Consider the following 16671-nt stretch of genomic DNA (forward strand, 5'->3'; position numbering starts at 1 on the left):
ATGCAAAGGTGAAAGTGAGGAGAGGCTTGGAAGTGAAATCTACAAGATGATGCAAATGTCAAAATGAGGAGAGATGCTGGGAGGTGAAATCTATGAGATGATGTAAAGGTGAAAGTGAAAGGCCATTGGCACCATACTGAATCTTGGGGTGAAAGACAGGGAGGAGTCCAGGATGACTCCTTAAACTGTGAGCTTGAGGGACTAAGAGAAAGGTGGTGCTCAAAAGGTAGAGGTGTGGCCGGGATGTGCTAGAGGTGGTGGGGGCGAGGGGGAGCTTTAGGAGGCAATGAGACAATGGACTGAAATAATCATAAATAATATCGTAAAATTAATGTCAATCAGAGAGGTAGGAGGACCAGGAAAAAAGTCACAAATACTTCGAGTATTCAGGAGAAGAGGGTAGGATGATGGACAGTGTCCAAGGTTGCAGAGAGGTCAAGAAGGAGAACTGAGAGAAGGCAGCTGGAATGGAGAATTAAGATCACTGGTAACTCTGAAGAGAGCAGGTCGGCAGAAAAAGCAGGCACTGGACTAATGGATGAGGATAAGGCAGGCCTTATCTTGGCTCTTGAAGCTTCCATTCACACAGGAAGGGGGCTTGGGATTGAAGAATGACAGGGATAGTGAGTAGAGGAGGGAGCTGACATGCCCTGTCTAGCCACAATGGAAGCTGTGATTTGATGAGAGGATTTGATACGGAGGTGGGGGAAGGGTGGAGGAAGGAGAACCAGAGGGGGGATAATGGTTAAGGAATACAGATGAGAAAGGAAGGAGAGCTACAAGATCCTATCTAGCAGGTTTGGTAGGGTCCGGCTCCTTAAGGCTGATGAAATGTGGGGACCGTGTTGGAAGCCAGCAAGCAAGGAATGAAATGGAATGGAATAAGTATTTATTAAGCACCTATTATGTGCCAAGAAATAGGCTAAGCACTTTACAAATATTATCTCGTTTGGTCCAGGGAGGTTAGTGCTATTAGGATCTCCATCTCACAAGTGAAGAAACTTGGGCAGACAGAGGTTAAGTGACTGGCCCAGGATGTCTGAGGCCAGATTTGAATTCAAGTCTTCCGGAGTCCAGGCCTCATGCTCTGGACACTGAAGCCCCCCAACCTGTCTCTGAGAAGGAGCCAATTGACAGGGACAAGACTGCAGACTGGCAGTAAGGGCGGGATGATTTGAGGATTCAATCTGCTGGAGAAAATGAGAGTAGATAGGATTAAGTATGTGTTTAGAGGGGCTGAACTTGACAAGAAGGGTCTTCTCTAGAGCACCAATGGGGGAAGGAAGAGAGAATGGGTTCCATGCCATCAAACTGTCCTCCCTGCTTTGGCCTTCCTTGCCTCCCCTGACAGTCCCCCACCCCTCCCACCTGGCTGACATCTCAGGGAGAGGTCTGGTAACCCAGCCAGCTAGACACAAGCCCTCAGGTAGAGCCCAGCTCTCTCTATACTTGATTCAATCCCCCAAGCCCACCTCCTCCCCAAGTGAGGCCCCTAACCATGAGAACCCACAATGGGGGACACCCAGCTTTGGGATCTTTTGATTTATTTTCTCTGCTGGGAGGTCTACCTTTGTGCAGAAGATGAAGACAATTAGGAAGAAAGGAAGGGGGCAAGGCTTGCTTTCCCACCCTCAAGAGTATCTGAGAGCTCATGGAAAAAGGGACAGGTGCGTCAGGACTGGAGAGCAGCCAGCAGCCAGAACTCACCTGAAGCATGAAGGTGCCTGGAACCCTTCAAGGAGGTCCACAATGAAATGCCCCAGGGACTTGGGGTTGGCCCCATGGCCTTGGACCTTGGTATCCTGGACTGACCAAAGGCACAAAGCTGGGAGAAAGCAGCCACATCAATCACTGGTCACTAATTCTGCCTCGGCCTGCCTCCACCACCGCCAACGGCAGCCCCGGTCATTCACCATCAATGGCCCCTCATGAGCTACATTTCCAGAGACTCTGATGACATACGATGTCACTCGATCCTTGCAACTACTCTGGGAGGGAGATGCTATGATTATCCCCATTTGACAAGGGGGGAAATTGAGGCAAACAGAGGTTTGTCCAGGATTTGAACTCAGGTCTTCCTGACTCAATCAACTATGCCCCCTAGGACCAAGAAAAATGAGGCAACTCCACTGTCCCATGAACCTCCCCTCAACACCCCCCACCCGCAGCCTTCCCTTGCAGGATGCAGGTGCCAGGGAGAGATATTTGTTTAAGTTCAAATAAATACACTTATTAAGAAAAATAAAATCAGTGAGTACTCCGTTCAGGATTTCCTCCCAAGACACCTCAGCATGTTAACTGCCCTCCTCTAGGCACTCTGTGGCTGATCTGTGGTCTCCAGAGGAGGCCTAGAGGGCAGACTCTCCCCTTGCTAGTGCTGGAAGCTGAGCCCTCCCCCTAATGCTGACCCCAAATTACTCTGGGGGCCATGGAATCCCCTAGCTCTTTCTCCAAACGCCCACTATTCATCTATATCTGCCACCTCTCTCTGTGGCTATATCCAAGTGTGTAACAGTCCAGGGGCGAGCTCAGATCCTGGGGCCCTGTCCTGGAAGCCTCCTCACTCACTGATGCTGAAACCTCCCCAGCTCCTCTGAGGGTTCAGTCATCCAACCAGATCTGAAGCCACTCAACGGCAGCTCTTTCCTCATCCCCTGGCTTAATCTGCCCTGACCTTCTCTGGACAACTCCTAGGCAGCTTGCTGAGATCTCAAAAGAGGAAACCTAGTGAGAAATCCATTCCCAAAACTTTAAATAGTGTGCATTTATACAGCTGTGCAGATCTGTCTCCTGGACCTTCACAACCACCGTTGAGGCTGTTAGGATAACCCATTTGACAGGAAGAGGAAACAGGGGCAGAGGACAAGTGACTTGCTACTAAGGGTCAACCAGCTACTAAGCTTCTGAGGCTAGATGTGAACTCATCTGGAGGAATAAAAAGGAAAGGAAAGAAAAACGTGCCACTGATATTTCTGCGAAGAACTGAGCCATCCCCATTGATCTGAAGGTGTCTTGAGTCCATCCCCAGAAGAAAAACATGCAAAGAGCAGATATAAGTTATGAGGAATTCTGGCCTAAGGAATGCCTGGCTGGCCAGGGGGAATGGTAGACTGGGGCACAGCAGCCGGACTGACCCCCCTCTTGGAGCCTGGGCCCAGCCGGGGAGCCGTCAGAATAGCCCAAAGCCATGGGTCCAGGAGGGTAGGAGGAAAGCAGAGGGGCAGCCAGGGAGGACCACTGCCATCCAGTGGGTCCACAGACAACCAGAGGTGGCAGAAGAAAAAGGAGGAATGGCCCAGATGGCCTGGCAGGAAAGACCACCACCCAAGGACAGATGCCTGTAAGCTCCCGGAATGAGCTTAGGTCTAACTGCAACCTGCATGCTCACTCATTCTCTCCATAGGTGAGGGTGCTGCCAGCCTGGCTGAGCTATAGACCCAGGGAGAGGAGAGCACCAGGTCAGCTCCTTGTCCACCATGGGGATGACAGGCCTCCCTCATCTGCCCACAGTGCACCTTCTCACATTCACCTGCGGAGCTGCTGTATGCGCCTTCTCCTTCAGGAGACCAAGGGACCTCCCCTCGTTCCAACTGGTCCATCACATCAGGCTGGGAAACAGCAAGTCCTGGTGATGGAAAATGGAACAGCCCTGGTGTCAGTGAGCTGCCTCAGGTCCAACCTCTCTCTGGCACAAGGCAGCAGGCTCAGGGGGCCCAGGAGAGCCTACTGGCTCTCTCATGTCTCCAAGGAGCTGCCCAGAGACCTTCAGGGACAGTCTTGGATCCAAGGGAATGGGAAGAGGGGACCCACACTCAAGAAGGGGACCAGGGAAACCCTTCCACCTGGGAACAAAGTGGTCCCAACAGGCCCCCCATAACTGAGTTCTCAGCCAAGGCCCCTACCCTCCCTCCAAGGGGCGGTGTTTGGATCCCAGGGGAGCTTGGAGGCCTCACCCAAGCAGACCATGTTCCTGTAATTCTCCAGCATCACCTCGCAGTAGAGAGCCTTCTGGGAAGGGTCTAGATGCCCCCACTCCTCATGGCTGAAGGTCACAACCACATCCCTGAAGGTCAGCGATCCCTGAAACACCAAATATTTTTGTCTGGACTGACCTGTCGGACCTAAGGTCCGGAGAAAGGAGAGTAGATGACCAGTTCATTCTTACTGGGGAAGGACCAAGTGCCCCTGTTTGGTCTAAAACATAAGAGAAATGAACAGAGACACCAGGGCAGCTTCATGGGGTCCTGGAGGGAATCCCCCCCACACCCTGGGTTCTTAGTTCCCTCATCTGGGCCTCCACCCCAACTCCCTCCTGAGCCAATGAAGCAGTGCTGCCCCCATCACTGGGGGCTCCTTGGACTCTCCAAGTGCCTCCCCCATGATCCAAAGCTGACCAAGGAGGGAAAACGCCCAGCACAGGAGGTGAGGGGTCACTTGGGTACCAGGAAAATTCCACTTACCTGAAGGATCCTAGGGGTCAGAGGCCAAGGAGCCATGGTAGCTGCAGAGGTATCCAGCAGAAGGACAAGGGGGAGGAAGGAGAAGAGGAGGATGGATATGAGGAAGAATGAGAGTGGGAGGAGGGAAAATGGATGAGCAGGGGAGGAGGGAAAGGTAGGGATGAGAGTGAGCAGGAGAGAGGAGGGAGGGAGGGGAGGGAAGCCAGAGAAGCTGGAGCTGGAGGAGAGAAGGGAATAAAGGTGAGCAGAAGCCAGGGCTGGGCGTGATGGGGCAGGAAGAAAAGTTTGGTCCAGAAATCCCTAGACTCTGGGGGAAGAACTGGGACGAAGACGGCATATATGGACATCCTACCGTATACACAGGAGACGGCAACAGATCCGAGAGACACAGGAGGGAGGGGTGAGATCACCGAGTCATGGGAGGAAGTGAAGGGGGAGAGGTCAGGGTCACAGGTCAGCGGTCATGGCTTCTCCTCCGGTGGGGGACCTCTCACCTGCCGAGCTGCGGCTGCTCCAGGTACTGGAAGCGATGCTAGCCAGCCGGAAGTGACGTCTGCCCTCTGCTGAAGCCGCCCTCGTATCGCTCGGCCCAGGCCACGCCCCTCACGTCACCCCACTGGCTGCCCGCTCGTTGCCATGGAAACGGGGGGATGCCTAAAATGGTCCTGGGGTCAGGGAGGAGGGGAAAAGGGATCTGCATTTATGGAGCGCTTACTGTGTACTAGGCACTGGACTAAGGCCTTTGCAATTGTTATCTCATTCGATCCTCCCAACAGCCCTAGGAGGGAGGTGGTTATATCAGATCTCCATTTTACAGATGAGGAAACTGAGGCAGACAGAGGGGAAGTGACCTGCCTGGGGTCACACAGGAAGCTTCTGAGGCTGGATTTGAACTTGAGTCTTCCTGACTCCAGGCCCTGCTCACATCCTAGCTGTGCATCTCACCAATCCCTCTCCAAAAGGAGCAGCTCATGACAGCAGGAATATCACCAGTGGTTGTCCTTGGTCCCATTTTACAGAGAACATTGAGGCCCAGGGAGGGGCCCTCCCAGCCCAGGCTTAGCCTCTGGTCTTCCAGACTCATTGCTGCCACTCTCCCCTCATCCTCCTCTTGGCTGGTCCAACCACCAGGCTCACCTTACTCCTTTGCTCCCCCTCTGCCCTTATTCAATCAGTGAATGGCCTTGGCTTGGCAACCCACCCCTCCATCTGTACTTACTCAGGGCTCATTTCCCATGTTCTGGGTCCTGGGATGTCACCCCTTCCCACCCCCATGCCCCAGGGCTCAGAGCCCCATCCACTTTCTCTTCCATCCTCTGTCTTCCTGGGATGCCCTGCTCTGGAGATGACAGAATTGTGGGAAGGCATATCTGACCCTTTTTTCAGCCCCTTCTTTCCCTCTAAAGAGAAGCAGACTCCCTGACAAGAGATGGCTTTCATGAATGCCCAGCTTTGCTGGCTATGAAGCCTCAACCTAGCCCCTTCCCTCCTAGCCTGCCCTCCCCGCTTCTCTCTGGATCACAGGCAGGAAGCAGAAAGGGTAGGCCGAGGGTTAGGGTAGAATCGGAGTAGGGCTAGGGAGGAGTTCAGAGGCATATGGACTTCCTCCAATAGAGGGGTAGTCCTGCAGATGTGTGGCAGATCTGGAGCCAGAGGCCCTGGGTGCTCCCTGAATCTCAACTCGGCCTCTCCGGACCCTCTGTGCCCAGTCTGCTGGTTTTTAGCTCTAACTCTGCCCTTCATGGTCCTTCCCCATCCTGATGGGCCTCCCCTCGATTCTCTGGCTTCTCAATGTCCTTCCTGAACTGAAACCTGCACCAGGTGGAGCACAATCACCTCCCTTCCGGCTCCTGGGAGTACAGCCTCTCTTTAACAGAGAAACTCCCTCAGAGTGCAGTCCACTAACCACTCCCCCCTCTCAGATTCTCCACCTTCCCAGATGTCCCATCATTTGTCAGTCAGTCAGTCAGTTGGTCAGTCAATAAGCATTTATTAAATTGCCTCAGAGGCTCCAGACAGAGTACTGAGGATACAAATACAGTGTGGCCCGCTTGGAGCTCCCATTCTCACAGAAGACAACACCTAAAAGGGGAGGGAGAAGGTCTGCTAAAGTGAAGGAGGGATGAGTAATGTGGACTTCCAGGGGATGCCTTTTGTACTGGGCTGAACGTCAGATTCAGGGATTCTGGATTTTGTTGTCACATCTGCAAGCGTAATGAGGTTGTTCTCTGTGACTCTCCCATGGCTGCCCATCACTTACCAAGTCAAATCCAAACTTTCAGCCCCGCATTCAAAACTCACCATTGTGGCCCCTCCTCACCCCTCTCCTCTCTTCTCCCCACACTGTTCCCCACCAGGGGATTAAGGCTACATGTGCCTTTCTATGTTCAAGTTTTACAGAACAAATCCCCTTCGTAAAAGTTTGGATGCAGTCAAAGGGCCACACTTGAGGACCTAAAGGGCCCTACCGTCTCCTGCAGGCATCAAGCCTTGGAGTGGGGAGTACAGCATTCTCTGCCATCCACAGGCACACCCAACAGTCACCACCCTTCCTTGGTCGCATAATTCTTGGAGTCCAGATGGTGAGAAAGGGGCTAGAGATGCATTACTATGCAGCCAGGACATTTCAATATGACTTTATGAATGCACCACTTTTTTAACAAAAGAATCCGGGACAGTCACAGAGGAGGCTCAAAACTCCCCAAACAGGACACGTACAGTAGGCTACAAGGCCAGCCTGGGGCCACACTCCCCCAGATCATAGGATCACCCTCCCACACTTCCCCTGAAGTAAGAGGAGTGGGGAGCACCCATGGAAGGGAGGAAAGGCTTGGGTCTCATTCTAGCTCTAGAATCCTAGGGGTCACCCAGGCCGATGCCAGCCCATCCACTAGCAGAGTCCAAGGTTCCAGTAAGGAGAGTGGCTACAAGTCTCTTAGGAGTCTCTGGCTTGGGAATAGGTGAGGGTGGTGGGGGAGCTGGGGGCTGGGCAGGAGGTCAAGGGGCAGGGTGGGAACTGAGGTGCCTTTCCAGTAGTGTACGGTGGGAGAAGACCTTAGCACAGAGCGGGCAGGGGACGCGCTCTGGCCGGTGTGTGCGCATGTGCACATTGAGCGAGCTCTTCTGAGTGAATCGTTTGCAGCAGACAGAACACTGGAAGGCCCGGACCCCCGTGTGTGTGACCATGTGCTTGAGGAGGTAATCTCGGAGGGAGAAGGATCGCCAGCACACTGAGCATTGGTGGGGTTTCTCCCCTAGGAACATGGGAGAAAGGCAGGGTGAGAGAGGTCGGGCTGAGCACCCCCCACCCCTCAGGTGCTTAACAAGGTCTCCTGAGGGGGGCCTTCGGCAGGAGGTAGGGCTGGGCTCCTCTCTGCTCTCCCCACCATCCCACTACCACCACTTGGCCAGTTACTTTCAAGGCCTTATTTCCAGCCCCAATTTCTATCTCAAGCACGTCAATTGCCGGGTGGGCGTTTCCTGGGGCTTCGGCTTTTCCCACTCATGTCCCTCTCTGCTCTAAGTCTGGGATGGGGTCAGGGCCTCACTCCCCAAGGCACAGAAGCTCAGATCTGCCAGTGGCTTCAAAGATAGATACACAAGCACCGAGCAGAGCCAAAGCCCAGGGTTCTTTCCCCCCTGGGCCTCAGGACAGGTCCCTCCTCCCCAGCACAGCTCCACCCCCACTCCTGCTGAGGGCTCCTCTTACCCGAATGAATGAACATGTGCTTTGTGTAATTCTTCCTCGAGCTGAAAGTTTTCTGGCAGTGGCTACACTCGTAGGAAGGCAGCTCTGCGGGCCGGGGACCCGTCCCAGGCTGCGCAGGGGGCCCGGGGCCTTCACTGTGCTGGATTTGTAGTGGTCCTAACCCCCCCAGGCCAGCGGCGGCAGAGGCTGCAGAGACCCCGCTGCCGCCTCCGCCCGCAGCGCCTTCTGGCTGCAGGGGGCTGAAGAAGGGTGGGGGCTGGGGGGGCCCCGGGGGAGGGGCTGGTAGGTGGAAGGGGAAGAGGCCAGTGGCCCCAGGACCCTTCACCCCAGAGCCCGGGGGACCGGGAAAACCCAGGGCCCGGGGCTCAGGGGGTCTAGGCCCAAAGCTGCAGTCGGAACGAGAGGGAGCCTGGGGAGGCCCGTCTAGGGCCGGAGGGGCCGCCTCCCGGGGTGCCCCATCTGCTACCTCCTCGTTGGGCCACACCGGGATAAAGCTCTCAGGGAACACCTCTTCCGAGGTCCCGCCAAAGTAGTCTCTCCCTCCCGGGGGTTCTGAGGAGGCCAAATCGGACACCGTGGGAGGGGGGTCCTTCCGAGGCTCCTTAAGGCCCTCGCTGAAGAAGCCGCCCCCACACTGGCTGAAGCAGCCCCCACCACCGCCAGCCTCCTCTTCCTCAGCCCCGTCCTCCTCGTCATCCTCGTCTTCGTCCTCCTCATCCTCTGCCCCATCCCCCGGGCCCGAGCCTTCTCTGGCCCCCTCGGCCCCCCCTGACCCCCCAGGGGCTGGCCGGGTGGGCGAGGCCTCTCCCTCCTCGTCCTTGACCACCACGGGCAGCGGCTCCAGCAGCTGGAGGCGCACGGGCTGCCTCTGCTTGCGGCTGTGACAGCCATGGGGCCCACTGTCTGCCCCCGATGTAGCGGCTGGCCGCTGCTGCTGCTGCTGCTGCTGCTGCTGCTGCTGCTGCTGCTGCTGGGCCGAGAGCAGGTCCCGAAGCTTGTAGCGGACCTCGGCCCCTGGCCCCGTAGTGCAGAGCTCCGCAGAGGCGGTGGCAGCGGGCCCCGAGGCCCCGTCCTCCGGCCCCCGCGTGCCCGCCCCACGCGCCTGCGAGATGATCTGCGTGCACTCGTCGATGACCGTCTTGATCTGCAGGATGGAGGCGGCCGTGAGCACCTGCAGCGCCTCGCTCTGTGCCACCACGAGCGAGCCGCTGTACAGGAACTCGACGAGCTGGCGCACGGTCTGCGCGGGCACCACGGGCGGCACCAGGATCTCCGAGTGGCCCAGCAGCAGCTTGTCCTGGAAGAAAGGCGAGCCGGCCGCCAGCACGCAGCGGTGCGCCCGCAGCGAGGCCTCCCGAATGCGCACGGTCACGTCGCAGAAGTGGCCGCCCAGCCGCTGCCCATTGAGCGTCTCCAGCAGTGAGCGGGAGAAGTTCTGTAGGTGGATGTAGTGCACCGCTTCCGCAGCTGCCGCTGAGGCTGAGGTCGTGGCTGTGGCTGTGGCCGCGGCGGAGGCCGCCATGGCCCTGCCCCTGCACCACCGAGGGACAGAGGGTGAGCGAGGTCCCCCGATCCCCCCATCACAAGCCTGGACACAGGCCCCGGCCAGACCCAGATGCACCAGCACTCTTAGAGCCACTCTCTAGAGAGATCCACCCACACCCACCCACTGTACATATGTCCACAGGTCCTGCGGTGACCCCCGGGCACTCTCATCTGCCCAACCAGTGACCCCCAAGCACCCTCATCTGCCCCATGGTCACCCCCGAGGCACCCTCACCTGCCCCATGGTGACCCCCGGGCACCCTCATCTGCCCCACGGTGACCCCCGAGGCACCCTCACCTGCCCCACAGTCACCCCCCAGGCGCCCTCACCTGCCCCCACAGGGAACCCTGGGTCACAGACACCCCACACAATGCCCCCTTGGCCAGTGCCCTCCATGTCACACATGCCCTGGTCCCTTTCCCTGTCAAAGCACCAGCCCCCTCTTCACAGCTGCCCCTGTGTCTCACCCTTTAGGTTCCCCCGGCCCCGCAGCGCCCCCTCTGGTCGGGTCCCTCCTCACAGCTGCCCTTGTGTCTCAACCTTTAGGTTCCCCCGGCCCCGCAGCGCCCCCTCTGGTCGGGTCCCTCCTCACAGCTGCTCCTGTGTCTCACCCTTTAGGTTCCCCCGGCCCCGCAGCGCCCCCTCTGCTCGGGTCCCTCCTCACAGCTGCTCCTGTGTCTCACCCTTTAGGTTCCCCCGGCCCCGCAGCGCCCCCTCTGCTCGGGTCCCTCCTCACAGCCGCCCCTGTGTCTCATCCTTTAGGTTCCCCCGGCCCCGCAGCGCCCCCTCTGGTCGGGTCCCTCCTCACAGCTGCCCTTGTGTCTCACCCTTTAGGTTCCCCCGGCCCCGCAGCGTCCCCTCTGGTCGGGTCCCTCCTCACAGCTGCCCTTGTGTCTCACCCTTTAGGTTCCCCCGGCCCCGCAGCGTCCCCTCTGGTCGGGTCCCTCCTCACAGCTGCCCTTGTGTCTCAACCTTTAGGTTCCCCCGGCCCCGCAGCGCCCCCTCTGGTCGGGTCCCTCCTCACAGCTGCTCCTGTGTCTCACCCTTTAGGTTCCCCCGGCCCCGCAGCGCCCCCTCTGGTCGGGTCCCTCCTCACAGCCGCCCCTGTGTCTCACCCTTTAGGTTCCCCCGGCCCCGCAGCGCCCCCTCTGGTCGGGTCCCTCCTCACAGCTGCCCTTGTGTCTCACCCTTTAGGTTCCCCCGGCCCCGCAGCGCCCCCTCTGGTCGGGCCGCCGCCGCCCCGGTCCTGCCACCTCCTTTCTGTAGCGTAGCTCTCTTCGTGTCCGGCACCCACTTCCGGCCTCAATTTCGAGGGGCGGGCCTCAGGAGGTGGTCAATGGGAAGTGACGTCACAGGCAGGGCCCTAAGCGATAGGATCCGAGAGACGAGGACCTTCCCTCCAGCTTGGAGGCCTGGGAACGCCCTCGGGGAGCCCCGCCCTGACCATAGAGACGAGGCCGGTCTCTGGGGCTAGAAGGGCCCTGTAGCAGAAAGCACCATCGAGAGGGGGCCTCTCTCTCCACCTGGAGGACCGAAGAAGGCCGGCTTCAGGGCCGTGGAAGCCGGCGCGTGAATGGGGAGGTGGGAGGGGGAGGGAAAGAAGAAAGCCCGGAATGAGCGAACGCTGAGCTTGCGACCAGCAGAGGCGCGAAGCCCGGGGGGACACAAATCGGGGCTCCCGGACTAAGGGGGCCAGGCGGAGGTGGACACGCCCCGACCACGGACAATGGCCGAGGGGACGGCTGGGGGTGGGGTGGGGTGCAGGGTGGTCGGGTGGGGTGCAGGGTGGTCACGTGGGGTGGGTCCGCCCCACCGCCCCCCCTCGGTTAGTTCTCCGCCTCTGGCTCCTCTACGTCCTGGGCTCGGAGGCAGGCATACAGTAGGCGCTTCATAAGTGCTGATTGAGGTAGCGGCCCGGAGGTTGGGAAGACCCCCTTCTAATCCGAGTTTGGGGCTTCCCGACAGGCGCACTCCGCAGGCCAGAGCCGCCTGCGCATTGAGGGTTAGGGTCTGCCCCCTCCCCGCTTCGGGCGCCCTAGCTCCGGGGCTCCAGTCCCTCGAGGGGCGGCGCAGGGAGCTTGGCTCCTGATGGCTTCCGATTCCCCCCACCCCCTCAGTCTTATCCTGTCTGGCTTCACCTTTTTTAGCAAAGGTTTTGCTGAATTCTCCCTCTCTTTCACCCACAATTGCCCCCGGGCTATCAGGATTATCCCTGCCTCCCCTTGGATCGAATCAGTAAGAACTGATGAAGCCTCTCTGGCCGGGTGCCTGGGTGCGCAGGGCTGGGGATGCCAGAAAAGGGGGGTGAGGGGGCAAAAGACTCTCCGTGCCCTCGAGTAGCTTACTATGCCATGGGAAAGACCACGTGCGAATATACACAAAGCCAGCTATTTCCCAGATAGTGGGAAATAAGCAGAGAGAGGCTCTAGAATTTAGCGGGGTCAGCCAGGAGTAGGGGGGAACCACTGGAGAGTCTCTGTTCGGGAATGAGGTGTAAGGAGATGGGGAAAGCTGGGTATATTAGAAGGGACCCCGGAGGCCATCGGGGGAGCTGCTGGAGTTGGTGAGGGAGAGCGGTGTGTGACCTGGTTGGACATGGACTTGAGAAAATCTTTAGTGGATAAATGGAAGATAGACTAGACTAGGAAGAGACTTGAGGTAGGCAGACCGTTCCACACTCCCCCCCAGCTACTGCAGTAGTCCAGGTGGGCTGTTATGAGGGTCTCCACTTTAGATGAGTGCTCTGTCAAAGGAGAGGAAGGGGTATTTAGAGAGATGCTTCAGAGGTGAAATTGACTGGCTGGGCACCGTATTGGGTCTGCGGAGTGAGAGAGAGTCCAGGGTGAGTCCTGGGAGCTTGGGAGTACCCTTTACAGCTATAGAGAAGGGAGGGGGCCGGGGAGGACTTGGGCAAAAGATAATGAGCTCGGTTTGGGACATGTTGACTTTAAGATGTCTGCTGGACACCCACTCTGAAAGGCCAATGTATTTGAGAGATTGGAGGTCAACAGAGTTTGGGGCAGAGAGTTTAGGTCTATCTACAGAGGTTGGCCTATGACATTAGACCTCATGCACACACATATACATACAGCACAGGCTCACCCATGCTCCATGCTAAATGCCTGGCAGGCTAGTCAAACTGGCCTGCTAATTCCTAATTCCTTGCACAGGACCCTCCACCCATCTTAACACTCTCCTTCCTGGCCTCTCCAGCCCTCTTCTCCACAGTCTCCCCAAGGCCTTAGTCCAAGATGGTCCCAGCCACCAGGCTTCCCCCCTAAGTCTGAGCTCTGTCCGTTCGCTCCTTCTCCATAGACTTGAAGAGAAGGTGCTGTCTCCCTGGCTTGGTCAATGTCCACCAAACAGCCCTTCAAAACTTGACTCTAAAATTAAAGATGTCTATAGTCATATGAAAAAATGCTCTAAATCACTATTGATTAGAGAGATGCAAATCAAAACAACTCAGATACCACATCACACCTATCAGATTGGCTAACATGACAGAACAAGAAGATGATAAATGTTGGAGAAGATGTGGGAGAGTTGAAACACATTCATTGTTGGTGAGGCTGTCAGCTGATCCAACCATTCTGAAGAGCCATTTGGAACTATGCCCAAAGGGCTATAAAAATGTGCATACCCTTTGACCCAGCAATATTGCTTCTAGGAATGTATCCCCAAGAGATCAAAAAAATGGAAAAGGGTCCCACATGTAGAAACATATTTATAGCAGCACTCTTTGTAGTTGCCAAAAACTGGAAATCAAGGGGATGCCCATCAATTGGGGAATGGCTGAATAAATTGTGGTATATGAATGTAATGGAATACTATTGTGCTATAAGAAATGATGAACAGGAAGACTTCAGAGAGGCCTGGAAAGATTTATATGAACTGATGCTGAGTGAAAGGAGCAGAACCAGGAGAACTTTGTACACAGCAACAACCACAGTGTATGAGGAATTCTTCTGGTAGACTTAGTCCTTCATAGCAATGCAAGGACCTCAGAAATTCCCAATGGACTCGAGGCAAAATGCCTTCCACATCCAGGGAAAGAACTGTGGAATTCAATGGCAGAATGTAGCAGATCATCTTCTTTTGTATTACATTTTGGTTTGTTCTATAACTTCTCCCATTCATTTTAATTCTTCTATGCAACATGACTATGGTGAAAATATATCTAATAGGAATGTATGTGTAGAATCTATATAAAATTGTATACAGTCTCAGGGAAGGAGAGAGGAAAGGGGGAGGGAGGGAAAAAATCTATATGGTAGTGATTGTAGAATACTGAAAATAAAAAATAAAAAAAATTGTTTTTACATGTAATTGAGAAAAAATAAAGTATTATTTAAAATAAAAAAAATAAAAAAAAAATTTAAAAAAATTAAAAAAAATAAAAATAAAAAAAAAGAAAATAAAATAAAAAAAGAAAAATTGACTCTAAAATTTTCCCAGAAGTCAGAGGGCCTATATTTTAGGACTCCTCTCTTGCACTTCTCTAGGTTGGGGGGAGGGGCTCAAGCCAGGGAACTAAAGATAAAAGGGAAAGGGCTGGGATAGGAAAGAAGATAAGGGAATGATACGGAGGGAAAGAATGAGCTCCATCCTCCCCTTATCTGGACCGAGTGGTCTGTTTCCTTTGTAACCATCTCCTCAGAGTGAGGAAAAGAACATGAGGGAACTGGAGAGTATTCCAAGCCCCCAAGGTCACCCCAGCTAGCTGGAAGAAAGGAGGACTAGAGGGGAGGGAGGGCTCACCCTCAGCCCCCATGCCAGAGGGCAGCTGGCTATTTCTCCCCCTCAGTGTGCTGGGGTAAGACCTCCCAAAGTGTGGGACACACTCCTCCACAACGATCCATAGAGTGCCAAGGAAAGTGACTAGGTACCTTGGCTGGTTTGTCCTCAGCTCTGTGGGGCAGAAGCTGTTGTCTGTCTGTTTCTGCCAAGGAGACATTGCCTGAAGGCTGAAAAGTGGGAAACCTTGGGAACCACCCCCAAGTTTGCAAGGGCCTCCTCTGGTGTTTGCGGAGATTTATCTGGCACTCCATGTCCCCGTTTGCAGTTTCTTGGCAAAGATACTAGAATGGTTTGCTGTTTCCTCTCCAACTCATTTTACAAATGAAGAAACTGAGGCAAATAGGATTAAAGTGACATGCCCAGGGTCACACAGCTAGGAAGTGTCTGAGGCCGAATTCAAACTCAGGAAGATAAGCCTGGTGCTCTATCCACAGCACCACCTAGCTGCCCCGATCTGGAGACCAGATCAAAATTATTTTCCCTCTCTCTGATCCCCAAGTTTGGCTTTGGCTAAAATTGGCAGCAGGACCCTCAAATCCTTGGGTTCAAAGAAGCTCTGTTTTTTATAGAAGAGCCACAGAGGATGCCTGGGGACACACTTCCTGGGAAGTATCATGGCATCTCATGCAAAGACCCGAAGCATGTTACACTTTCCCAGCTTGATTAATGAGGTTGTTGGTGCCTAGTCTGAATGGTTAGACATGTGGGGGTGGATGGATGGATGGATGGATGAATGAACGAATGGATGAATGGATGAATGGATGGGTAATGAACATGAGGGGGTGGATGGATGGATAGATGGATGGGTGGATGGATAAATGAATGAGTGAATGGATGAATGGGTGGGTGGATGGACGTGGATGTTGAGTAGATGGATTCAGAGGAGAGGTTCTGGAGTGACTAAGGTTTCAGAACCAGAGAACATTATGTTAGTTACTTAAAGTGGGGCTGATAGAAACAGAATCATGTTCTCTCTTTGGGGAGATGCAGAGTTGTTGCATACAGGCCCTAGACCTCTGTTTCACATATCAGGTTTTTTCTGCCTCCAAAGCAAACACTGTGTTCCAGTGTCTCATCTAGCCTTCTTTCCTTAGAGGCAACTGGGTGGTGCAGTGGGTAGAACATACCAAGTACAAATCCAACCTAAGACAGTTAAATATTAGCTATGTGATCCTGGACAAGACACTTGACCTGCCTCTGCCTCTTCTGGGGTCTGGATGCACCCAGCAATAGGTAGTTCTAGTGGGAAACCCTTGGGACACAGGAGACTCCCATTTGATGGGAGATGGCCTTGTTCTTTCCTTTAAACTCCAGGTCACTGGCCTGCCTCTAGGAAGAAGCTGTTGGCTGTCTATACAGGAAAGACCCAGGAGACAGAGTGGCCAAAGCCAAGATTTCCAGCTGCATTTGGAGGAATGCTCAGAGGTGCCATGAACACCCCTCCCCACTCCACTTTGGCCTCTATCTGATGAATCTTACAGACCTCTAATCTACAGTGATGGATTACAAAAGAGACCAATTACATTGAAATACAGCCTGTCTCTATCTCTCTCCAGAAGCATGGGTTGGGCTGGACTGAATAGGAGGAGGAGAGGGGACCCCAAACTATCTAAGGCTTGGCCCTTCCCTACCTGAGACCCACTCCACAGTGAACACACATAGAGAATAACAAAGAAGCCTGTTAATCCAAATCAGCCCAAAGTGGGATCTCCCCCAAACTACATCGGGAAAGGAGCTCTCCCATTGGGAGTGAGATGGCTCACTTCAGCCCAGAGATGGGCCTAGGACTCTCCCAGGGGAAAGCCCTCCCAAGGCTCTAGAGCAGGTTCCTCTCATGGTGGCCCTCAAAGCTGGGCCGGAACCTTAGTGCAGACTTCTGGCTCCTCTCATGGCCCAATAAGAAGAGAGGTCCATGCCAACAGGCTGGTGACATTCTTCCTCAGGGCTGAAACTGCTTGCGGTCCCTTGCACAGATGAGTGGCCGTGCATCTCTTTGAAACAAGGATGATTTTCTTGGTGTCCCAAGTAACCAGCCTTCAGTGAAACTGCCAGAAAGCAAAGGCTCATTAACAGTGCACACAGTAATAACGACAGTAGCACACATTGACATAGAGTGCCTACTGTGTGCTAGGCCCTGTGCTAAGTGCTTCACAATCATT

At 54.9% G+C, this 16671-nt stretch overlaps 2 protein-coding genes across 10 annotated transcripts in view; both read right to left on the reverse strand.

The window, feature by feature from the left end:
* Positions 1 to 5710, reverse strand: part of LOC140508070 (uncharacterized) — a 31965-nt gene extending 26255 nt beyond the window's left edge. For 5 of the 8 annotated variants that reach the window (XM_072615799.1, XM_072615798.1, XM_072615795.1 and 2 more), the window contains exons 1-4: positions 4813 to 5708; positions 4461 to 4677; positions 3954 to 4080; positions 3530 to 3625 (exon numbers count right to left, since the gene is read on the reverse strand). In XM_072615799.1, the coding sequence (XP_072471900.1) occupies positions 3530 to 3625; positions 3954 to 4080; positions 4461 to 4496 (259 nt within the window). In that variant the 5' untranslated portion in view covers positions 4497 to 4677; positions 4813 to 5708. Of the gene's footprint in view, positions 1 to 1707; positions 1826 to 3529; positions 3626 to 3953; positions 4081 to 4460; positions 4678 to 4812 lie in introns of those variants that run through there. The other 3 variants (XM_072615801.1, XM_072615800.1, XM_072615802.1) reach the window with 3 other exon arrangements.
* A 1370-nt stretch (positions 5711 to 7080) lies between these two features.
* Positions 7081 to 10824, reverse strand: ZBTB45 (zinc finger and BTB domain containing 45). Of its 2 annotated transcripts, XM_072615824.1 has the most exons (3): positions 10183 to 10824; positions 8170 to 9701; positions 7081 to 7714 (listed from the first exon to the last, which is right to left on the reverse strand). In XM_072615824.1, the coding sequence occupies exons 2-3, from the start codon at positions 9689 to 9691 to the stop codon at positions 7458 to 7460; spliced, it is 1779 nt and encodes a 592-aa protein (XP_072471925.1). In that variant the 5' UTR covers positions 9692 to 9701; positions 10183 to 10824; the 3' UTR covers positions 7081 to 7457. The 2 variants fall into 2 exon arrangements, with proteins under 2 accessions (XP_072471925.1, XP_072471924.1); XM_072615823.1 differs by lacking the exon at positions 10183 to 10824 and having other exon boundaries at positions 8170 to 9946.
* Positions 10825 to 16671: the final 5847 nt, after the last annotated feature.

This window comes from Notamacropus eugenii, chromosome 5 (assembly GCF_028372415.1).
Source record: "Notamacropus eugenii isolate mMacEug1 chromosome 5, mMacEug1.pri_v2, whole genome shotgun sequence".
NCBI lineage: Eukaryota > Metazoa > Chordata > Mammalia > Diprotodontia > Macropodidae > Notamacropus > Notamacropus eugenii.